General features: G+C 35.0%; 2 protein-coding genes across 15 annotated transcripts; one reads left to right on the top strand and one right to left on the bottom strand.

Annotated features, from left to right (window-relative positions):
• Positions 1-52: 52 nt before the first annotated feature.
• Positions 53-1,727, bottom strand: LOC105148944 (NADH dehydrogenase [ubiquinone] 1 alpha subcomplex assembly factor 2). Of its 2 annotated transcripts, none has more exons than XM_011061011.2 (2): positions 1,545-1,727; positions 53-1,292 (listed from the first exon to the last, which is right to left on the bottom strand). In XM_011061011.2, exon 2 carries the CDS (start codon positions 1,283-1,285, stop codon positions 824-826), a length of 462 nt encoding a protein of 153 aa, XP_011059313.1. In that variant the 5' UTR covers positions 1,286-1,292; positions 1,545-1,727; the 3' UTR covers positions 53-823. The 2 variants fall into 2 exon arrangements, with proteins under 2 accessions (XP_011059313.1, XP_011059312.1); XM_011061010.2 differs by having other exon boundaries at positions 53-1,297; positions 1,545-1,722.
• A 602-nt stretch (positions 1,728-2,329) lies between these two features.
• Positions 2,330-20,294, top strand: Slik (Sterile20-like kinase). 13 transcript variants are annotated; one of them, XR_015547723.1, is made up of 15 exons: positions 2,330-2,780; positions 5,802-6,439; positions 6,519-6,683; positions 6,992-7,190; positions 7,315-7,445; positions 7,529-7,852; positions 8,294-8,340; positions 8,744-8,798; positions 9,472-9,556; positions 9,640-9,785; positions 9,870-10,396; positions 10,524-11,059; positions 11,705-13,947; positions 14,482-16,039; positions 16,264-16,475. XR_015547723.1 is itself a non-coding variant. In XM_087414465.1 (15 exons), the coding sequence occupies exons 2-14, from the start codon at positions 6,281-6,283 to the stop codon at positions 14,788-14,790; spliced, it is 4,938 nt and encodes a 1,645-aa protein (XP_087270591.1). In that variant the 5' UTR covers positions 2,332-2,780; positions 5,802-6,280; the 3' UTR covers positions 14,791-14,804; positions 16,264-16,475. The 13 variants fall into 13 exon arrangements, 5 of the variants coding, with proteins under 5 accessions (XP_087270591.1, XP_087270594.1, XP_087270593.1 ...); XR_015547719.1 differs by having other exon boundaries at positions 2,332-2,780; positions 9,628-9,785; positions 14,482-14,947; XR_015547718.1 differs by having other exon boundaries at positions 2,332-2,780; positions 9,628-9,785.
• The last annotated feature ends 538 nt before the right edge of the window (positions 20,295-20,832 follow it).

Below are 20,832 nucleotides of genomic sequence, written 5' to 3'. Positions count from 1 at the left end.
TTTAAAAGGAAATAGGATGTTTTTAGAAATTTTTTTCCATAGAAGAAACAAATTTACAATTATTTGTTGTATTTTTATTGTACTAATTATAAATTGAACGGAATAACACAATCAATCACAACGGCAGAAAAGAAAGCAGAGTAATGATTGCAGAGTTGTAACTGAGCACATTCAATGAACTTAACAGTTGAGTGAATGTTTACTGCTTAATGTATGCTTCTAAATCTAAAGTCTGATTGGATAATCCACAAGACTACACCAATAACAGTGTCATTTAACTATTGAGTTGCTGAATGCCTATTAGGCCTGCTTTCACAACTCATGGTTAACTCTTAACCGAGATTCAACTTATTCCTCGTCTCTTTCTAATGTTGAAATTGGAAAGAGATGAAAAATAAGTTGAACCTCGGTTAACTGTGAGTTGTGAAACTTAGCCTTAGTCGCGCTATATTTGTTCTCTTATTAGCATAGATACACTACTGTGTATCTGTGGATCACATCCATGTTCGATACTATAATTTTATCGATAGTTTGATAAAATAGATGTGATACCTAATACCAATCTCCATATTACTAAAAATGGATGTTGATGTACTGATATATAGGGTTTCAAGAGTTTCCAGAAAAAGGCTGGAATGGCTGCTTTCAGATTGCTCTCTGATACAATCCAGTAACAAAAAAATTTAAAAATTTCAGATAGAATCCTACAATCAATTTTCCATTATCAATGGCAAACAATTTTTGCTGAACAATTCTTTAAAACTATTCTTTAGAAATTTCATCAAATTTTTTATTGTTTTATTCTTTATTTATTTATTTATTATTATTCTTTGTATGAATCCTTCGGTTTATGATCACTACCAAAACCTTTTATATCTTCATAGACTGGAAAATTTCCCGGAGTAGTTGTCTGAGTAGTGGATGATGTGGGAAGATTAGTGGTATCATTTTTTGAGCGATTCTCATTTAAAAGCTTCGCTGCATTCTTCTTCTTAGTTATTGCCAATTGATAATTAGCTTCTATTTCCTCTCGCGTGGGTGGTTCTTTTCTACGATATCTCAACCAGGCTTCCCACTCCGCGGGTAACTCTTGTTCAAAGTCTTCCTTATTCACTGGAATGAAATATCGTGGTGGCCTTTTCCGGGCGGAATAACGAATATCTTCCTCATAGTATTTCGTGCCAAAATAATCCTCGCCAATCAATTTGCGGCGGGCGAAGCGAGGTTTCAGCGAGGATACAAAACTGTTCCAAATTATTTTCAAGACGCCACGCTCTTTGGCCATGTTAACACTATACTATAAATAAAGAGAATGATTATATCTTGAACACGTAAAATACATTTAATATACATAATGAAATGTCGAGAAAATATTGAGAAGATCTTATAATAACTCCGACTATAATTTGATAATTAACAGATAACCTAAAAAATAGCTCTGTTTAACGTGGATAATCTCGAGTAAAACAAGTAGCTACGTTACAGTTTTTTCAAAAAAATTTTATAATTTTACGTAACTTCTAATCAATTATCATTTCACGTACCGTTTGATGTATATAAAACTGATGACTTTTTTTTAGGTTAGAATTAGTACTTTCTCTTCTTTTATCAAAGGAGTGTTCGGATTCTCATCTGAGTGTCTTCAGGATGTCATGTCATCCTTGTTTACATTCGGTAAATAACAAGTGATAACAAGGATAAAATGATACTCAAGTACCAGAGTTAGAATCTTACAAAGTTACTAGGCCCGTTAAGTTAATTGGAGCTTGTTGAAAATGACCCTAAACGCGACCAATATTTTTTGATAGGTTGAAATTTCTTATGTCTCCTGCATACAGAACGCGGCAATGCTTGCCGCGCGACAAAAATTGGCCAATCAACGTCTTGCTTGCTCGGAAGTAATAGATATATTGGATCATCTAAAAAGTATCCGCGGTTTTTTGTCACTAGATGTATGTTGATGGTCATATATCTAGTGACAAAGTACCGAAAATACTTTTTAGATGACCCAATATAATTTCCACCGCGCGACAAAAGTTGAACTCAATCCAACTAATTTACATCATGCACTTGATACGAATACTAACTAGTAACTTTCTATTGAATGATCCTAATTTCGGCGATACGTGTAAACATATATACGATATGTGTACTTAATTAATCATTTTGATACATATTGTATCAATTTAGTACATCATTCTTTGAACACATCGCTGAAATTGAAATAATTTAATAGAAAGTTACTAGTTAGTACGTGTATCAAGTGCATGATGTAAACTAGACAATTGTGCGCAGGCCCTTATTCCGTGGATGCATCTAGTAAAGTTTCTGAACGCAGTCCAAACGCGGTGAAGCGCGTCTCGTGTACGCATGAGAGGTTTGCTCGCTCTCTCGTGGCTTACGTGTGTACGTGCATGCGTGCATGCGTGAGTGCGATCGTGCAAACGTGATAGTGAGCAGTAGGTTGAAAATGGCCGTGTATGCGGACAGCTTTGCCGTAGAGATTGCCGATCTCCGCGAAAAATAGACTCCTGTGTGGATCGCGACAGAACGCAATCTGCACTCACGTGTGTATTTACTATTCAGTGTCATCGCTCCAGCCTTCTGTTTCTCTCCCATGAACAGATTCCGTGAAACAGGACGCACAGTCGACCAGCTATCGGCTACATTCCGGTGGATTTCGCAGTGGCAAAACGCGGGGAAGAGGAGGAGGAGGAGGAGGAGAAGACGGTCGTTGTGTCCAAGATTTCAATACTAGACCATCCTGTCACCGATCGCAGGTAAGCGATAGAGTGACCAAAAGTGACATAACTGCGAGCGCTGCTTCTCCTTCCGAGAGAAACGTCCTCAAAAGTTTCTCGTGTAGATGACGGACGGCCGCTCGTCCGCCCTGAAGTTGCACGCGAGCCACGCGTATTCACTACCATGTTCACTACCATCTGACCGTCTCGCCTGAAATGAGCGCGACGGTGCTTTTATTCTCTCCCTGTTCACGTGGAATAGCTGTCGAAGATTTGTAAACGTGGACATTGACTTGATCGAGAGCTTGACACATATAGGTGTTCATATCTTACTTTTTTCCGTAATGGAAACAAATAGAAATAGAAAGAAAGAAAGAAAAGCAATAGGCGTGAACGTCGACACACATCAAGTCAATGTCAGTGAAATTACGTATTTTGGACAGCACCGTTCTAAATGCACCTTCCTGCACTTTCTATACGCGTGGAATGAAGTCATCCGCGTACATATCTCGACCGTGGCAGGGGAGAGAGAGAGTGTCACAGGTAGGCAATGCGGAAAGAGAGAGAAAGAGAGAGAGAGAGAGAGAAGGCGCACCCGCGAAACAGTCTAGTCTCTACGAGACGGGTACAAGTTCGACGTTGTCCTACGTGATCTCGGCTGCCCGTCCCGAACATCGTCATCGTCGGCGACGACGACGGCTATCTCTCGGTCGTTCACGCGTGAACGGCCGTGCATCGTCCGATTGAGCTCGATTTCCCATGCGCGGCGTGTCGGGGCGTGTTCGTGCGAGAGGAGCTCTAACCGCTTTTTCAAGACGGACGACAGGGGGACGAGACGGATCTCTGCCAGCCAGGATTCCCGAAAAGTCAGATTTCCATACAACTGTACCACCTGGCACGTTGGCTGCATTGGCAACGGTACGGACGTGACCTAAGGTCACTTGTCAAAATTGTGTCAAGCCTGGTCAAGCCGCGTGACCGAGCGTCAACACCTGTCGACAATTCGCGCGCGCGCGCGCTCTCTCTCTCTCTCTCTCTCTCTCTCTCTCTCTCTCTCTAGCAATTTTTTCACGATTTCTTATTGTCCCTCACATTTACACAAGTATACGCGATCGAGGGCGACTATCAATTAAAGCCCTTTCAAAAATTCAATTTATGCCCGTTTCTATCAATGTAGAACTTTAATTCTTGGTTCAACTTACTATTCTTTTTTTAATTTTTAGAACTAGATAAAGATGAAGTTTATTGAACCAAAATTAAAATTAAACTACATTGAAACTACATTAGAAACGGGCATTAATGTTCATCAAAAGTAAGCCGAAATGTTAATCGAGCACAATTGATAATTATAGATTTTAATTGCCTACTGACTGCCCCTCTCATTTGCCTGACGTACTCTTTTATTTAACTTTTATTTAACTTTTTAAATTTCAGAATATCTTATGCTCATTTCCACCAATGTAAATTAACTTTAATCTCAGTTCAACTTACTATTCCTCTTTTTCTAATCTCTAGAAAAAGACAAAGAGTAAAAGTTGAACCGAGATTAAAGTTAATCTACATTGCTGGAAACGGGCATTAAGAATAATGCTTGAAACGTTGACATTTAACGATGTATACATAGAGATGAGCCGCAAATCACATTCTTTAAGCGACAATTTAATACTGAAATGTAGTAAAAACAAATAATCGCTACTTTCCAGTGTGAAATTTCTATTAGGGAGAGAGGTGGGAGACGATCGTTTCGCGTGCCATGCTAAAAAAGATTATATCGCGAGACGGGGACTCGTCGCGATACGCAACAGTAATTCCGATTAACGCCTAATTGAATTTGCTGTCGCGCCCGCGAATCCACCGGACGTTTTGCAAGTCTCGCTGCCCACACGCAGGATGCTTCTGCGAGTAGGGCATCACTTTGCAATCACCGCTGCGTTCGCCTTTGACTTTCCGATTGGCCTCTTCCTTCCCTTTGAAAGAAAACTTTGTAGAAGTGTGTGTTGGCGTTCCGTTTGTTGCGAAAATCCGGTCTTCAAAACGTCTTCCACCTGAAAATTAAAGGACCAAAAGCTATATTCTGTATTGTCTGAGACACAATTGAAAAATAATAGGGAGAAGAAATAAGAAGAATAATAGATTTCAACCTATCAGAAATTGTGTTTATCAGAATTCATGGCTTCTGATAAGCCTAATGTCCAATTGAAAAACACAAGTGATAAAACAGGGAATACGGTTTCTACTTGAAACTGTATATACCAAAATATCATGGTCTGATAAGTTGAAATTTGTTATTCCCAGTTACACCTCTGTGTTTTAATTATATCTTAGGCTATAAGTTCAAATCTGTTATCTCCTGTTTCCATTGCCTGTGCTTTTTAATTGCGTCTTAGGCTTAATTCTTAATGACAGTGTCGTTATCGTTACATTATCGTTGCGCTGATTTTTTTATCATATATTTTATTTGTGGAACAATAACGATAACAACACTCGTTTTCAAATTAAAAAATGTAGTTGCAAATATCGCAGAGAAGGGCATTCGGTGGACCGCCGAGAATTCGAATTTTCAGTGTTTATTGTTAATTGTTTGGCGTTTTACTACGAATTCCTTGATAATACTGCAGATAGCAATTTTTTTTTCTTTTTTAAGCTTATCAACGATATCAGTGTTCTCTTATGTCTCTTATCTTTTGCCTCTGTAATTTATTTGTACATCCGCGTAATACGTCTCATACTTGATTCTTGTTAAAAAGCACTTAGCACACGACACACATTAAGATTTTATACATAATTTCTAGTTTCAAGCCAACTTTAAAGTGAACATCTTGTTTAACAGGACGCTGATTTTGTTCCTAGTTTTCTGTGTAATGAAATTTCTATGTTATTCGTTGAAATATATTACAAACAAAGCATGTACATTATAGCAAAATTGAAAAAAAGATGTGTTCTCTCTTCAACTTCGGTATTTTGAAGAATCCGAACGTTAAAATATTAACAAAACAAATTGAATAGAATTGCAAGTATAATAATTGATAATAAATAATAAATTGTATTCTTTTGTTTCAGACCTTGATTCGATATTTCCTGCGTGTCTAATTATTGGAGATTGTCAGCAATGGATCGCATTGTTTTTCTCTGTGCCCACAGTAGTTTGAGCGCAACGATAATCGATTAGGAAGTGCGGCTTAGAGTTTACAAAGATGCGGGAGTGGTGTGGCACGATCCCCTGGTATCCAGCAGGGATCTAAAGAAAGTAACACCCCTGCGCTTGAAGAACTCATCTTATATAATTCAATAGATATTAAAATAATGCGGAGACTACGTAAAGTGACATTGTTTTACCACACATTACAGTGCTACGAAATGGTTACTAAGCTCTTTTGAGCATCAACTAGAGTTATATTTTACAAATTTAATACACAGTTGTTAATGATTACATTTTGTACAGCGGAAAGTGTTGTTAAGAGTTTTTTCAGTGTGTTCAAATTGCAATAGTAGTCCGAGTTTGAGCACACGTGTGAATATATCAAGATATATCTATCAAAATGTCGTTCTTGTCGAATTTGAAGAAGGCCTTCCACTTTGGTGGCAATGATGCGAAGAAGAAAAAGTTGTACAATAACATCAAGATGGACTGCAATCCGGAAGAGTTTTGGGAAATGGTGGGTGAACTGGGAGATGGTGCGTTTGGTAAAGTTTATAAGGTAATGTAGCATTTTAAAGAATTCTAGGATATCAAGTTTGCTTGTTCTTAACGTCTTCTTTAAACAATTGTTACTCTAGGCACAACACAAGCTGTCCAATCAGCTTGCCGCTGCAAAAATGTGTGCATTGGAGGGAGAGGACGATCTTAGTGATTTTATGATCGAGATAGACATTTTGTCAGAATGCAAGCATCCGAATATTGTTGAATTACACGAGGCTTATTTCATTGAGGGAAAATTATGGGTACATTTTTTATATTTATATATTATATGCTTCTATTATGCAGCCTTAACTATAAGTATAAAGCACCCACCACAAAGTGCCGTGGATGTTTTATGTCTAACGAAAAATAAATTAAAAAATTAATATTTTTTTGCTTCTATTAGACTTTTCCAAGAAAATGCAATAAATTAAGGATGCTTTATATCTATGGTCAATATTGTAATTATTTATAGCAAAAGCTTTTTTTTATAAATAAAAATTATTCTTGTGACGCAATCAAATGATTATTTTGTAAAAAGAGCGAAGAAAGAAGAAAAGTTTTTTTGTAGATGTTAATTGAGTATTGTGACGGCGGTGCTGTGGATTCCATAATGGTTGAGTTGGAAAAGGCACTAACAGAAATGCAAATAGCATACATCTGCCAACACATGACTCTAGGTCTTGCCTTCCTACACAAATCCAAAGTCGTACACAGGGATTTAAAGGCGGGAAATGTCTTACTGACTATGGCAGGGGGTGTTAAAATAGGTAATTGTCTATTTAATTACAATTATTTCTAAAATTAAATTGTTTATTTAAAAATATGCTTTAGCAATATCTTTGCTATTATTTAAATACAATATATAACAAGGATTTCTGTTTTTAATTACAGCTGATTTTGGCGTATCTGCAAAGAACAAGCATACTCTGCAGAAACATGATACGTTTATTGGAACTCCTTACTGGATGGCACCCGAGGTTGTCTTATGTGAAACGTTCAGGGACAATCCTTACGATTTTAAAGTAGGTTTTCGTAAATATGAAAATCTATTTTTTATTTGATACATGATGTAACATAGATGTTATACGTGAACTCGATTGTTTAGGTGGACATTTGGTCTCTTGGTATAACTCTTATAGAGTTTGCACAAATGGAACCACCAAATCACGAAATGTCACCGATGCGAGTGCTACTTAAAATACAGAAAGGTGATCCGCCGAAACTGGATCAGCCCGGGAAATGGAGTAAGGAATTTAATGATTTTATTGCTAAAGCACTTATAAAGGACCCAACCTCACGACCCACAGCTGACGATTTGTTAAAGCATCCGTTTATAAGCCGAAATTTAGATCCAAAGCCTATCAGGGACTTGTTACTTGAATATAAGGCGGATGTTGTTGAAGAAGAGCTGGTAGATGAGGAAGCAGAGGTAGGTTCTATTTTCTACATTCCATGTTGCGTTCTTTAGGTACATGTTAATTATGCAGATCATATAGAATAAAGAACAAATACAATTTATAAAACTGTAACTAACAGATATACGAATCCTTCTATTAAAAAAACATGCAATATATATATTTTTTGCATGAGATTTACAAATTTTAATACGTGCTTTTATGAAGAATAAATATTTTTTAACATAGCGTTTTTGTTACATTAATTTATATTATAGTCACATTTATACTGTAGTTAATAATGTGAAACACTTTCAATCTTATTTAAATAAATTTGCTCTAGTGCAAAAGATTATATTTTATATAATAACACGTGATAAGTAACTTATTTCATAATTCAGATAGTTATGCACAGAGCTTCTGATAATGCAGAATTAACATGTATTACACATTGTTACATGCTTCCGTTATTATAGAAGGCCAAAAAAACGAAAAAACACAGAGAACAATATCAACGAATTGGTAAGCTGCTTCTGTGTGAAGCATATTTGTCTTACCCCTGTCTATGTAAAATGAAGGTCTACGTAAACTATTAGAAAAATTTGTTGTTCAGATGTTGTATCAGAACCTGATTATTGATCCTGACAAATGTCCCTGAAAAAACGAATGCATTAAAACATTAGTTTATTTGTATCAAGTCAAATCAGTTGTCAATTCTTAAATAAGATGTGACTGTTCGCATTTATATAAGATTACGCATGATGCGTGATTATTTCACTTAAATATTATAGTAGTGCATGCGTTTAAAATTAAATCTGTCAATTTCGCTTTTCTTTTTAATTGTAAGGAATGAATTATTGAAAATGTAGAATCAATAGTAGAATATTCTATGTATAAAATATGTTGTGATAATTTTGTTATTTTGGCTGTGCATGCGGTTCTTCTGGCCCTCGCCAGCCTCATTATCCCAATGCGCGTCAGGTTAGTAGTTTGCGCCGCTGCATTCCGTGCGCTAACAGAATCAATTAATCCTGAGTTATATAATTTATGAACTTAAAAAAGCTACATATGTTACTGTACTAAGAAAAATGTTATACAATGATCCATATAATACAATATCAGCTATTTTTTTCGGAAATAAAATTTTTCTTTGATATTTTAAAGTGTGTCAGAGGTTTTTATAGAATAAATGGAATGCTGTTGTCAGAAATCTAGAGACTTGTGTAATAATAAGAAGATTCAATTTGTGAGAAAAAGGTATACAAAGTTATCTTTTTCAAAGTTTGAATCTTATTCTTTCTTTTTTCTACAAAAGACTTACTGTAAAATCTCAAAAGAAATTTTATTACTATTCCTAAGAATTTCCGAGAAAATAATTTGTAAAATTTACATGGATCACCACATAATTATATGCATGAGATAACATTTTCTATTTTTTTTTCTTTTCATATTTCATGTTCTTTATATCGAAACAGTAAACTGCAAATTTACGATTGTAATCTTTGCCATTAATATTTCTATTTATGTATCTTAAATGTTATTTAATACCGCATTTGTAATGGAAATCAAATGAGTCTGAATCGAAAGAAATTTTTATCTATATTTCTTTACTTCTTATCTTCGCATTTAATGTACATGTATATTAATATTTCAGGAGCAGCGCACGTCTCAGCTTCCTCTGGAACTGGATCAAATCACAGATGACTCCGCACCTACGCGCCTTGATGCTGATGTTAAGAGTGAGTATACACACAAAATCAATATGTATATAACATTTTAAAATGTAATAATATTTGTCTCTATTTTTCAGTCCCCGAAAAAGAAAATGTGGCATTGCCTGCGCCTGTGAAGAAAGAGGAGAGTCACAAACGAGAAATCAATCGGGATGGTGAGAAAGAGGACAAAAATAAGAGATTGCGTAAGGCTGAGTCTAAAGAGAACATACAACCTCCTGTCGAGAAGAAGCAGGTACTTGATATAATTAATTAATAGATTATCAATTGCGTAACAGGTGAATGTTTGATAATGGCGTGTATGTAATTATTTACGTAGGCACCTAAGCCACCAAGTGAAACAAATGAGCGCAGATTATCTCGAGATAAAGGTCCAGCACCTCCGCCACCACCCATGCGTCAAGACAGCGAAGAGAAGAAAAAGAAAGTCGAGGAGAGAGAGAACATTTTGAAAACCGTTGAGAAAGTCGCAAATCTGTCAGATAAACAGAAATCTACGGAAGACAACAAACCACATATTAATAAATTATCGCAAAATGAAAAGACAGCGGATCAACAGCTGACAAATGTTAAAGATAAAGAGCAAAAGAATTTAGAAGATCAGACGCAAAATGAATTGGATAGTTCCGAGAAGACGAAGAAAGTAGAGAGTGAGGGTAACGGTAAATTATTCGATAATATAAAAAAGTTTGAAAATCAGCAGAAGTTAATAAACAATAAATCGAGTTCCGTCTCGAAGAAACTGGGCATAAATGAGAAACGCAAATCGGCACCCGTGAAGCCAGAGATGATTGAAGACTTATCAAAGATAATATATAAACAATCATCATTTGAAGATAAAAGCAGGTAAGCTTTTTTTCATTTAATTTTTAATAGTTAGAGTTAAGTTTCATAAATTAAATTTAGAATGATTTAAATTTAGACTGATTTAAAAAAAATTCTTTATCATGAAACAATATTTTTATTTTTATAGAATGAAAAATAAGCTGTCGTCTGTTGATGACGTAACAAATTATGAATTACAATCTCGAGAAAAAGAGGTTTACAAGAGTTTGGAGGAGAAGCGGAAGTCTGTTGGGGAGAAATTGAATGCCGTATTGGAGAAGCGATTATCTATGGACCCTAAGAAAAGAATAAGCGACGGTTCTATGGAAACATTGAAGCATATATCCGTCGCGTCGACGCGCCTATCAGAGAAGAATAATGTTAAAGCTAATTCTACGGAAGATATTAAGACGCAGTTTGGCGTAACGAAGACTGAAAGCTCCGTGAAAAGTCGCAGTGCGGGATCGTCCAGAAATGATTCTCTTGAAAGCTTCTCGGATGAGTTAAGACATGCAAAAACAGATAGTAATAAGACGGATTATCATCAGGAGGATGTAGCGAGTGATGACAAGAGCTTAGAGAAACAGGATCCAGGAATTAACGTTTCAGTGATTACATCGACACCACTCAGAAGCAGAAGTAGTTCGAGGAGAAGCAGTGGAGACAATATAGTCGTTATTACTGGTAAGATTTAGATAGTATTATCTTAGATTAATCTTTACTTGTTCTTTATTTATACAATCAAAATATTTATCTAGAAAAATTTAGAATTTTCGGATTTTTTTATTCTTGAAAATCAGGAACTCTTCCATGGAATTTTGTCAATTAGAAAAATTTTTTAGAAGTTTTTTTTTTTTAAATTTAAATTCTATCTCTTTCTGAAAGCGTTACTTTGATTATTTTTTTTGCCAATACAAAATATCGACAAACGTTTTACAACAAACGGTTAACAATAATTATGGCATCCATATATTCATGTATATTCTTATATATCGCGTAGGTTTTTATAAAAATATCCGAATAACAGTAGAAAAGACAACAGTCAACACAGAAAAGAGCTTATTAATACTATATTGTAGTGAATCTTTCCTATACTATTTTAGAAGTTTTGTAGATCTAATTGTAGAAAATTATAGTCTCGTGGAACTCCTATCTTTTATTAATTTTCAGTATATAATTTATTCGTACTGATTATACTCCAATTTATTTCAAAGTTGCATTAAAAATTTTCTATTCTTATCTAAAATTTCAATAAAAATACTTGAAAAATTCGCGAATTCTCAGAATATTTTTTTCAAGAAATTTCAGTAAATACTGTACACGTTTCAGGAAAAGCTCAACCTGAGCAAGAAGTACGCTTAAATACATCGACAGTTCATATTACTACCGACTCACCGGATATGTCAAACAGTCTAGCAAGTAACATAAGCCAAGTAACCGTTGTGACAACGCATCCGCCAGTATTGGTGGACGCGCCCTCGACGGCAGCCACGACAACGACGCCTCTTCCGCGTCGCACCTCTCCGACATCGGAAGTCGTTATCGTTGCCAACGAGATGAACAAGACTCAAGTGAACGATAATTCTGTCGAGGACGACGCGTTTCCCAGTTTGGATAGTTTGGAATACACGCCGCAGGAACAGCCTATCGTACTTACTGACGTATCTAAGAGAATCGGCAAAAAATTGGATGAGTCAGAGGTAGTTATAGTGAGCCCCATCGTGGACGAATTGCAGGATACCAGTCATGTTTCGGTGGTCACCGTCGGCGAAGATAAGGAACAAGTGAAAGACTCATCGATATCCAAAAAACACAATGCCATTCGTACCGGCTCGTCTCATAGTGATTTGAGTTCGAATGAGAGATTGAGCTTAAGAAGTGACAGCGGGGATGAGAGCGGCAAGGTGATAATTGCCAGTACGACCATCGAGTCTCCAGATATAGACGATTATGAAAGAAATGTGAAGAAGCTAAATGGATTGATCAAGAACGAAATGCCACATCACGCCGACGATAGGATCGTGAAGACAGTCAGACCGAAAGAGATTAACGTTAAGAGTCCTTTCAATAAGGAGAAACGAATTTCTCCAGACAGTTTCGAGGGTTCTCGTTCCCAGAGCGATTCTAGTTCCATAAGATCACACACGCCGAGTAAGAGCATCGATCGTTCTGACGCCGAGTCTATTTCGACGACGATCAGTCAGGATAGTAGAGAATCGAATAAGGAAAACCGTTTGAATCAACCTCAACATACGGAGGTGGACGAGGAAGTCATCCTACGTCGAAAACCTGATTACAATCGTGAGATATCCCGACCAACTAGAACGAAGGAAGACATACAAATGATGAATCTGAAGAAAAAGACGAGAAAGCGCACGAGGAAATTCGAAATTGACGGCGTCATGATGACGACAACGACTTCAAGGGTGATATATGGCGATGACGAGAATGGCAAGGTGTACGACGATCAGATATTCAGGAAGCAGGAACTACGGGAATTGAAGATGCTGCAGAAGATGGAGCAGAAACAATATCAGGATCTGTCTCAAAAAGCTCAATTCAATAAGGACCAGCAGGAGAAACGATTCGAGCAAGAACGACAAATTTTAGAACGGAGTGCCGAAGCGGATTTAGAAGCGCTCGCCCGACAACAGAGACAGCAAATCGAACGCGCCGAAGCACAGCAAGAGGTTGATTTGCGAGTGTCGTCCAAGAAGATTCGAAGCGAGCAAGAGAGAGAACTCAAACAATTCCGAGAAGGCCTGAAGCAAGAATTAAGATTGCTCAAGCAAGAGATAGACTTGATGCCAAAGGACAAGCGGAAGAGCACATTTAAAATACGGAAGGAGAAGCTTGAAGCTGAACACGAGGAGCGGGAAAAGCTCTTTTTGGAAAAGCTCAATGAGAGTCACGAAATGTCACTAAGACGATTGTCTGATAGCCATCGCGAGAAGATAGCGTTAATGGAGCGACAGTTCTTGCAACAGAAGCAGCAACTGATGCGTGGTAGAGAAGCTGCGATCTGGGAGCAAGAGGAACGGCAGATACATGAGCGGCAACAGCTACTCAAGAAACAGCTCAAGGACATCTTCTTCCTGCAAAGACATCAGATGCTCATACGGCACGAGAAGGAGCTGGAGCAGATGAAGAGAATGAATCAGAGGAAGGAGGAGGAATTGATCAAGCGACAAACAGTAGAACGTAGAAACTTGCCGAAGAGAATTCGCAACGAGATGAAGGCGCGCGAGATGATGTTCCGAGAATCGATGAGGATCTCGATGTCGTCCGTGCTCGCGCCAGATCCCGATGCCGAGCGCGAGAAACTGAAAAAGTTTCAGGAGAATGAGAAGAAGAGATACAGAGCGGAACAGCAAAGATTCGAATTAAAGCATTCCAGACAGCTCGAAGAGGTGAGGGCTCAGAGTGACGCTACGATCAAGGAATTGGAACAGTTACAGAACGAAAAGCGAAAGATGTTGATGGAGCATGAAACCCTGAAGTTGAAGGAACAAGAAGAGGCCTATGGAAGAGAAATTCGTGAATGGAAGGCGCTACTTAAGCCTCGAAAGCAGGTAATTATGTTAAACATGAATAATATTATCTTAAAGTTATTTTATCTTCGTCTTATCGATGTATTTCTTGAATGCAAAAATCTTTGATCTTTGCGGCCTAATAGTATAACTGCCTTTTAATTCTTTATTGGTTTAGCAATGTGCTTCACTTTCAAAATTACGTTTTTACTTTTGCGCATTCTGTAACAGTGTGAGAATTCAGATCGATTCAAAAGGTCGGCGCAAACTGACGCAGAGAAATTTGTGAGCGGAAAGCATAATGCGGAGCTGGAATATGTAAACTCGATCGTTTTTTTGTAACAGAGACGTCCGCTTTTTCATTCAGCTTACGTCGCTTTGCGCTGAGCTTAATTTGCATGACTAATCATTAATAAAACGAAGTCGCTGTAAATCAAGATGAAAAGTAATTAGCAAGAACGTAGTGGAAAGGAAATACGACGCGAATTCGCAATTAAAGTAACTTAAACGCGCGAAGTATTTGAAAACTAGGTCTTGACACAAATCTGAAATAAAGTCTTGATGTACCTGTTATAGAAGATAGAAGCTGATCTGGCGGCTGAAATGGAAGCATTGGAAAAACGCTACCAAGACTATTTACCTTCTTCTGGTCTTAGTGGTCTCTCTTTTTCCCCTTTTGACTATTCTAAAACCGTGATTTCCGACACTTGGAGGAGATCACCACGCTTGCCACGCTTACCACGTTCCACTCCCACTTCCCCATCTTTCACCATACCTAGAGTGTCGCTGAAGATGAGCGGTTCGGATTCGGGTACCTTCGTGTCGAACGGCACGTTCTCACGAAGTTACTCCAAACCAGATCTAGTGCCGTTCTCTCGTAGATAGTGTCCAAATCATGTGTAATGTTTTATGTCACATTTAATTTAAGGAAGTTTTACATATATACGCGTATGTAATGTATCTCTACTATGTTAATCTTTCTCTATATGATAACAGAAGAATATTTTCCAAACGGTATACATAAATTTGGAAGACGATTTTGGTAAATGCATCAGAATACATTACGATCTTTTGTATTATCTTTTATTTTCTTGCGAATGTAAGACTTCCTTGCTTACACGGCACTTTCTTCATAAATAATGTAATAATCTTCTTTGCTTTACTCACTAGCGCTTTAGTGCTAACGTAATAAATTTAGAATTTAATATTATCGATTGTACACACACATACACACACACACACACACACACACACACACATATACATGTATATGTGTAGATATGTAGATTGTATTATATATTTTTACGCAATTATTCAAAGAATCGCTAACATAATTCAGAAAAAGTGATAAACTATATATATATATATTTATATAACTATATATTTTTGTATAAAATTTATGGGACATGTGTGGAAATCATATCATGTGGTGCAATGAATTAATTTATTTTTTATGAATCATAATTCCAAGACTAAGGAAAGTATACGGATCGGATAAGATTTTCACATGCTTCTCGAGGTCTATGTAATATTTAATAAGTTATATAGGATATACATAATATATATGTATGTTAATGTTCCCTGTTTATTCTCATTTTCACTTAATTACATAATTTTCTGTTTATTTGTAGTTAATAAGAAAACAAAATCGAACAGAAGAAGTGGAAAAGCTAATTAATGTGTAAAGTTCTATAATTTTCTAATATATAAATACAAAATTCAGTTAAGTTTATTAAGGGAGAACATCTTTTTAAATAACGTAGCTAAAAACATTAAATAACTCATGTATTCTTAAGATTTGGTGTGTTTAAAAGAAAGAGTTTCATCTCTGTATTTGTCTCGTCCATGTATTTCGATGTGATTGTATCGTAAATTATGTTGCTTTATTACGAAAGCTTAATTGGTCAAATTTGGAAATAACAGGGTAATGTGGTTATCATGGGCTATTAGAATTAGTAGAATAACTTATAAAAACACGGTTTTCTTGAAGGGTCTCATAACTATGATCATTCAACAGCATAGACACTCAATTTGTATTACAGTCCTTATTTAAATGTAAACCTCATAAAAAAGATCCTAATAGAATTAGAAAGAGATTCCACAAGTTCAAAGCTATGTACAAAATAGCCACAAGGTTAGTCCACAATATTGTTGTAAAATAACGTTGGTCCACGATTTCAGATGCATCTACACACATTCTGTAAATATAAGACCTTATACGTATTCCCTTGTTTTACAGTCAAACGCTACATATTTTTATATATCACGAGATTTCTTAATCTATGTATATTTTGCCAATCATTTTATGTATTGTGTAAAAAAGAATAGATTTTTTAATATCTCTTTCTCATATTACAGAAACTTGAGGAACAGTTCGCGTTACAATTAGAGGAACAGGAAGCGATTTATGGGCCTAGCGCGATACCACTGTGCTTACCAGCCGATCTTCCTGATCTAACACATCATACGACTGAGTCTACACGTAGCTCGTTGTCTTCCGTCAGCGAGGGCTGAAGACGTTCGACGATACGAAAGAACTTGTATAATCCGCGTGATCACGTGTCCGAGCGTCTTTAACTGAAATGCACGGGACGATTAGTGTATCTTCCCTATCGTCATCCCAATTTGTATATATATCGCGATAATTCGTTTTGGAACTGAATATTAAATAATTTTTATCTAGGTGCGGCTGTTGTTTGTATGTATGAATAATTGAGTCATCGGGAACAGTGGCGATATAACGTGTTTTGAAATTTTTATACGTCGCATTTATAATTCTTTAATAACGTTGGGATCAGTGTCGCGATGTTTTGAATAAAATATTATTCAATTGAGAATTATCGAAATCTAGAACACTGATCTTTGGCGACGAAATATAGAGCTTCCGAATTCCAAGGGAGAATATTTCGTGAATTTATTATTGCGGGAACCAGTTCACGATTAGAAATATATTGTCTAAAATATATCTGTACAGAGATTGTTATGTAATTTATATATTACGACAACGACATTTATTGGTAAATTAAAATTAATCCGCCCATGCCTGGTCTTGGAATGTTATGCAATGTGAAAGATATGCATTGATATTCCTTTGATCATAAAAAGTGAAAATGTAATGAACCTTTCGGGCGCATTATATACATATATATATCGCGTCCTCGCAAGAAAAGTGACATAAGTAAAAAAAAATATATGAAATTGTTAAGGAAAGAGGAAAGAAAAAAAATTGCATATTTTACAATTAATTATTTCTTACAATTAATTATTTCTTTAGTATTAGACATAAATAAACTAGAATTAATTACAAATTACTTGTTTTAAGTTTTCTTCAAATATATTTCAAAGAAAAATGACAATTCATAACAGATAGTTTTTAGAAATACCATAATACCATAACAAAATTAATACATACATTACTTCTATTTCATTCATTCTACATTGTTAGAATATTTCTATGAAATTGTAAAATGTTTCAGATGATTTTGTAAAAATAATACATGTTAAATATAAAGATGGTAAGAATTAGAAAAAAAATTAACTAATTCAACTGAGAAAGAGATTCGTCTAAAGATAAGAGCGATGTGATGTTTAAAATGTTTTATAACATTTAAATTGTATGTTATTTTAAGAAATCATATGAATTATCATTTTCCTAATTAAACGTCACGGATTTGAACGAGTGTTCACTTTCCATGCAAATTGCAATTTGCCATAAGCAATAGACAAATCATTTTTTTGTAAATCGCATGCTTTCATCATTTTGCATTAATGAATAAAATTATATTCTTCCTGAGTGAGCATTAAAATATTTTAAACATTAAACGTTAAAATATTTTAAATATTTTATACATTAGATAAACAAAATATTATAATTTGAAATATTTTAAAATTTCATAGAAATATTATAAAAATGTGGAAATAATGTAAATATGAATCTTGTTACAGAATTATTGTCTTTAAAAACTATCTCTTTTTGAATTATCATTTTTCTTTGGGAAGTATTTGAGTTTAATTTGTATATCTTTTTTTATTGTAGGCCGATGTATTTAGAACACAATCCACGCATAATACAAAATTCGAAAAATGTCGATTTTTGTTACTTTCCTCTGCGAGAATGCGATATATTCCCATACAGCACAGATCCTTCCAGTCGTAACAACATTGCAATATTTCAGTAATATTGCAATAATATTGCAAATGTTGTAGCAATTGCTGCAAGCTTCTATGCTGTATGAATGTATCATATAAATGTTAACTCCGTTAACGCGTCGGTGCAATTAAGTAGTTGTGTATGTATGTTTATAGATAGTATGTAATAATTTTACGGCTATATACAATTTACACAGGCACGGATCGAATGTATATTTTCTATATTTTAAAAAACCATATCGTATACCAATCAATTCAATTCACGATCGAGTGGACAGAAAGTCGTATAGAAAAAAGCGACCACAAAATCATTGGTTTTTTCAGACCATTTTTAGTTATACGATTTTTAAACTGAATTGTGTGAATCTGACTGACAAATTCGTGCCTTAAAGCGTATGGGCTGATACTTTATTGAACTTTGACCCCCATATCTCTTAAACCAATTCTAGCCTTAACTTGAAATTTTTTTATGATTGATGTCTCATCAAAAGATATCATTTGGCACAATTCAGTTCCAAAATCGTGGGACCAAAAATGGGCCAGTTTCGCGGTCAATGCTCTTTGTAATGTTTGTTACGTGTAATTATACGATGGCGGTAGCGGCAAAATAATGCAAATCACCGGATTTTAAACGATCACGATTTCTTGAGGTATATACATAGAATCGTTGAATGTACATGGTAAAAATTCATGTAATAATGTTAAGCTGTAGTCACCATGTTCGGTTATAGTTACGTTATTTATAACAAAAAGAAGTTTATAGCAGCAACGCGAGTATTCTACTTCAGATGAAAATTTTAGCAAATACCCGATAAACTCGGATTACTTTGTTCCTTGGATCTTCCAATTTTTTTTTTCTAGTACAGAAACGATATATGATACATACACTTAAAATCACAAATTAAATTTATACAACTTGTTAACTTAAAATCATATAAAATAAAACGGGATAATTTGAATAGATTTAATATAAAATTTTGAAATTGTATAAAAGATTGTATAAAAGATTGAGGTCGCTTAATGTATTCAAACATACAAAATATGCACTATTGATACAATAGTGTATGTTTTATGTGTTTGATTGAATAAATTATACGACCTGAATCTTTTATACAACATTAAAATTTCTTTTAACCCATCTAAATTACCTCTTTATCCTAATTGCGGTAACGATTGTTATATTCTCACATTTAACGATTATACAATATGTCATTATCTATTTCAATTCCACAATTCTCTGGAACACAGATAAATGCATGTTTAAATACATTATCGAAAATGATAAACTATATTTATATATAAAGCTAAAAAAAGTTACCTTTAAAGTACCTTTTATCAAGACACTTTGCACTGATAGTGAATACGATGCTGCTACTTACAGATAGGATATGATAATTATACGTGATTATATTATGAGAAACAAAGTAATCTAGTTTTACATTATACTAAAAATCAAAGGATAACACCAAATATATATACATTGTATGTTTGCATGGCTGTGCGGCCTGATATATGTGTGACGTCCTAGAGAATCTCTCTTACAACGCGATACAATGCATATTTAAAACGAGCATGCGTGGCTAATGCAAGCTGTAGATAAAGAGTACTTGTAAAAAACACCTTATTGTAAATTAATCTCGCTATGAAGTTGATTAGTTTTTCAATATATATATATATATATATATATATATGCAGAATGTCTTAGTTCATTGAATGTTTCTCAACAAATTCTTTGTATATGATCATTTCAATCTTTTTTTTTTTATATCAATAAATATCAAAATGAACTGCCTATAAAGATACAAGGCCGAAGGAAAATGCGATAGACGAGACATCCTGCATATATACATATATATATAAATAAAATTTTCGAATAATTATATATATATATATATAATATATTATATAAAATTATTCAAAGAGTTTTGTGTACATAGAATTCTGATAAAATGTTTAAATATTAAGAACCTGTAATCTAGTATAAATATTATGTTACAATGATTCATTGAAAAGCAGGTTTCTTTCCTCCACTAAAACTACCGTGCATATCTTTTATATCACAAGATTAATTTTGTAGAATATTTGTATCGTATATTTCTACATCGCCGTCGATCATTAAACGATTTTATCTATATTAAAAAACCATTGACGCTCCCTTATATATCATGAATATGAATGTAAATTATTCATCATGTTAATTTACTTGTAAGTATTTGTTGAAAATACATGAATTTCGAAAGTGTGCGCTTTTATATCTCAACCTATATGTATCGTTTATCAGAATACACGCTTTCTGATAGGTTGACATCTATTAAGGCCATAGCACACAAAAAACTTAAGGCAGTAAGACGTAAATAGTAAGAAGATCAATATGTTGGATTGGCTATCACTTATGTATGGCCTTACAAACTCTGTTGTGATTGATCAATTCCTTTACTGCTTACGTTTTATTGCTTTTTTTTTATACACGGCTCTTAAAGTGAAATCACACGGTGCGGAAAAGGAATAGAGAATGCGTCATTGGCCTAGTTTTCATCAAGGGTTTAAATCTGATCAGAATGTAAGAACCAACCAACTACAGTCGAGTATTCTCCTGTTACAGTCAACACGACAGGGGAATACTTGTCTGTAGTTGATTGATTTTTACATTCTGTTCCGATTTAAATCCTCAGTGGAAACTAGGCCACTGAGAAAGAGATTGCTAGTGCAGTCTAGTACAGGAATAGAAAACAGACCAATAGTATCTCTAGACCAAGCATTGTCAAAAATTTGAGGAAT

The sequence above is a fragment of the Acromyrmex echinatior genome, chromosome 16, assembly GCF_024713525.1.
Source record: "Acromyrmex echinatior isolate Ae372 chromosome 16, ASM2471352v2, whole genome shotgun sequence".
Taxonomy (NCBI): Eukaryota; Metazoa; Arthropoda; class Insecta; order Hymenoptera; family Formicidae; genus Acromyrmex; species Acromyrmex echinatior.
This window is presented reverse-complemented; position numbering and strand designations above follow the sequence as displayed.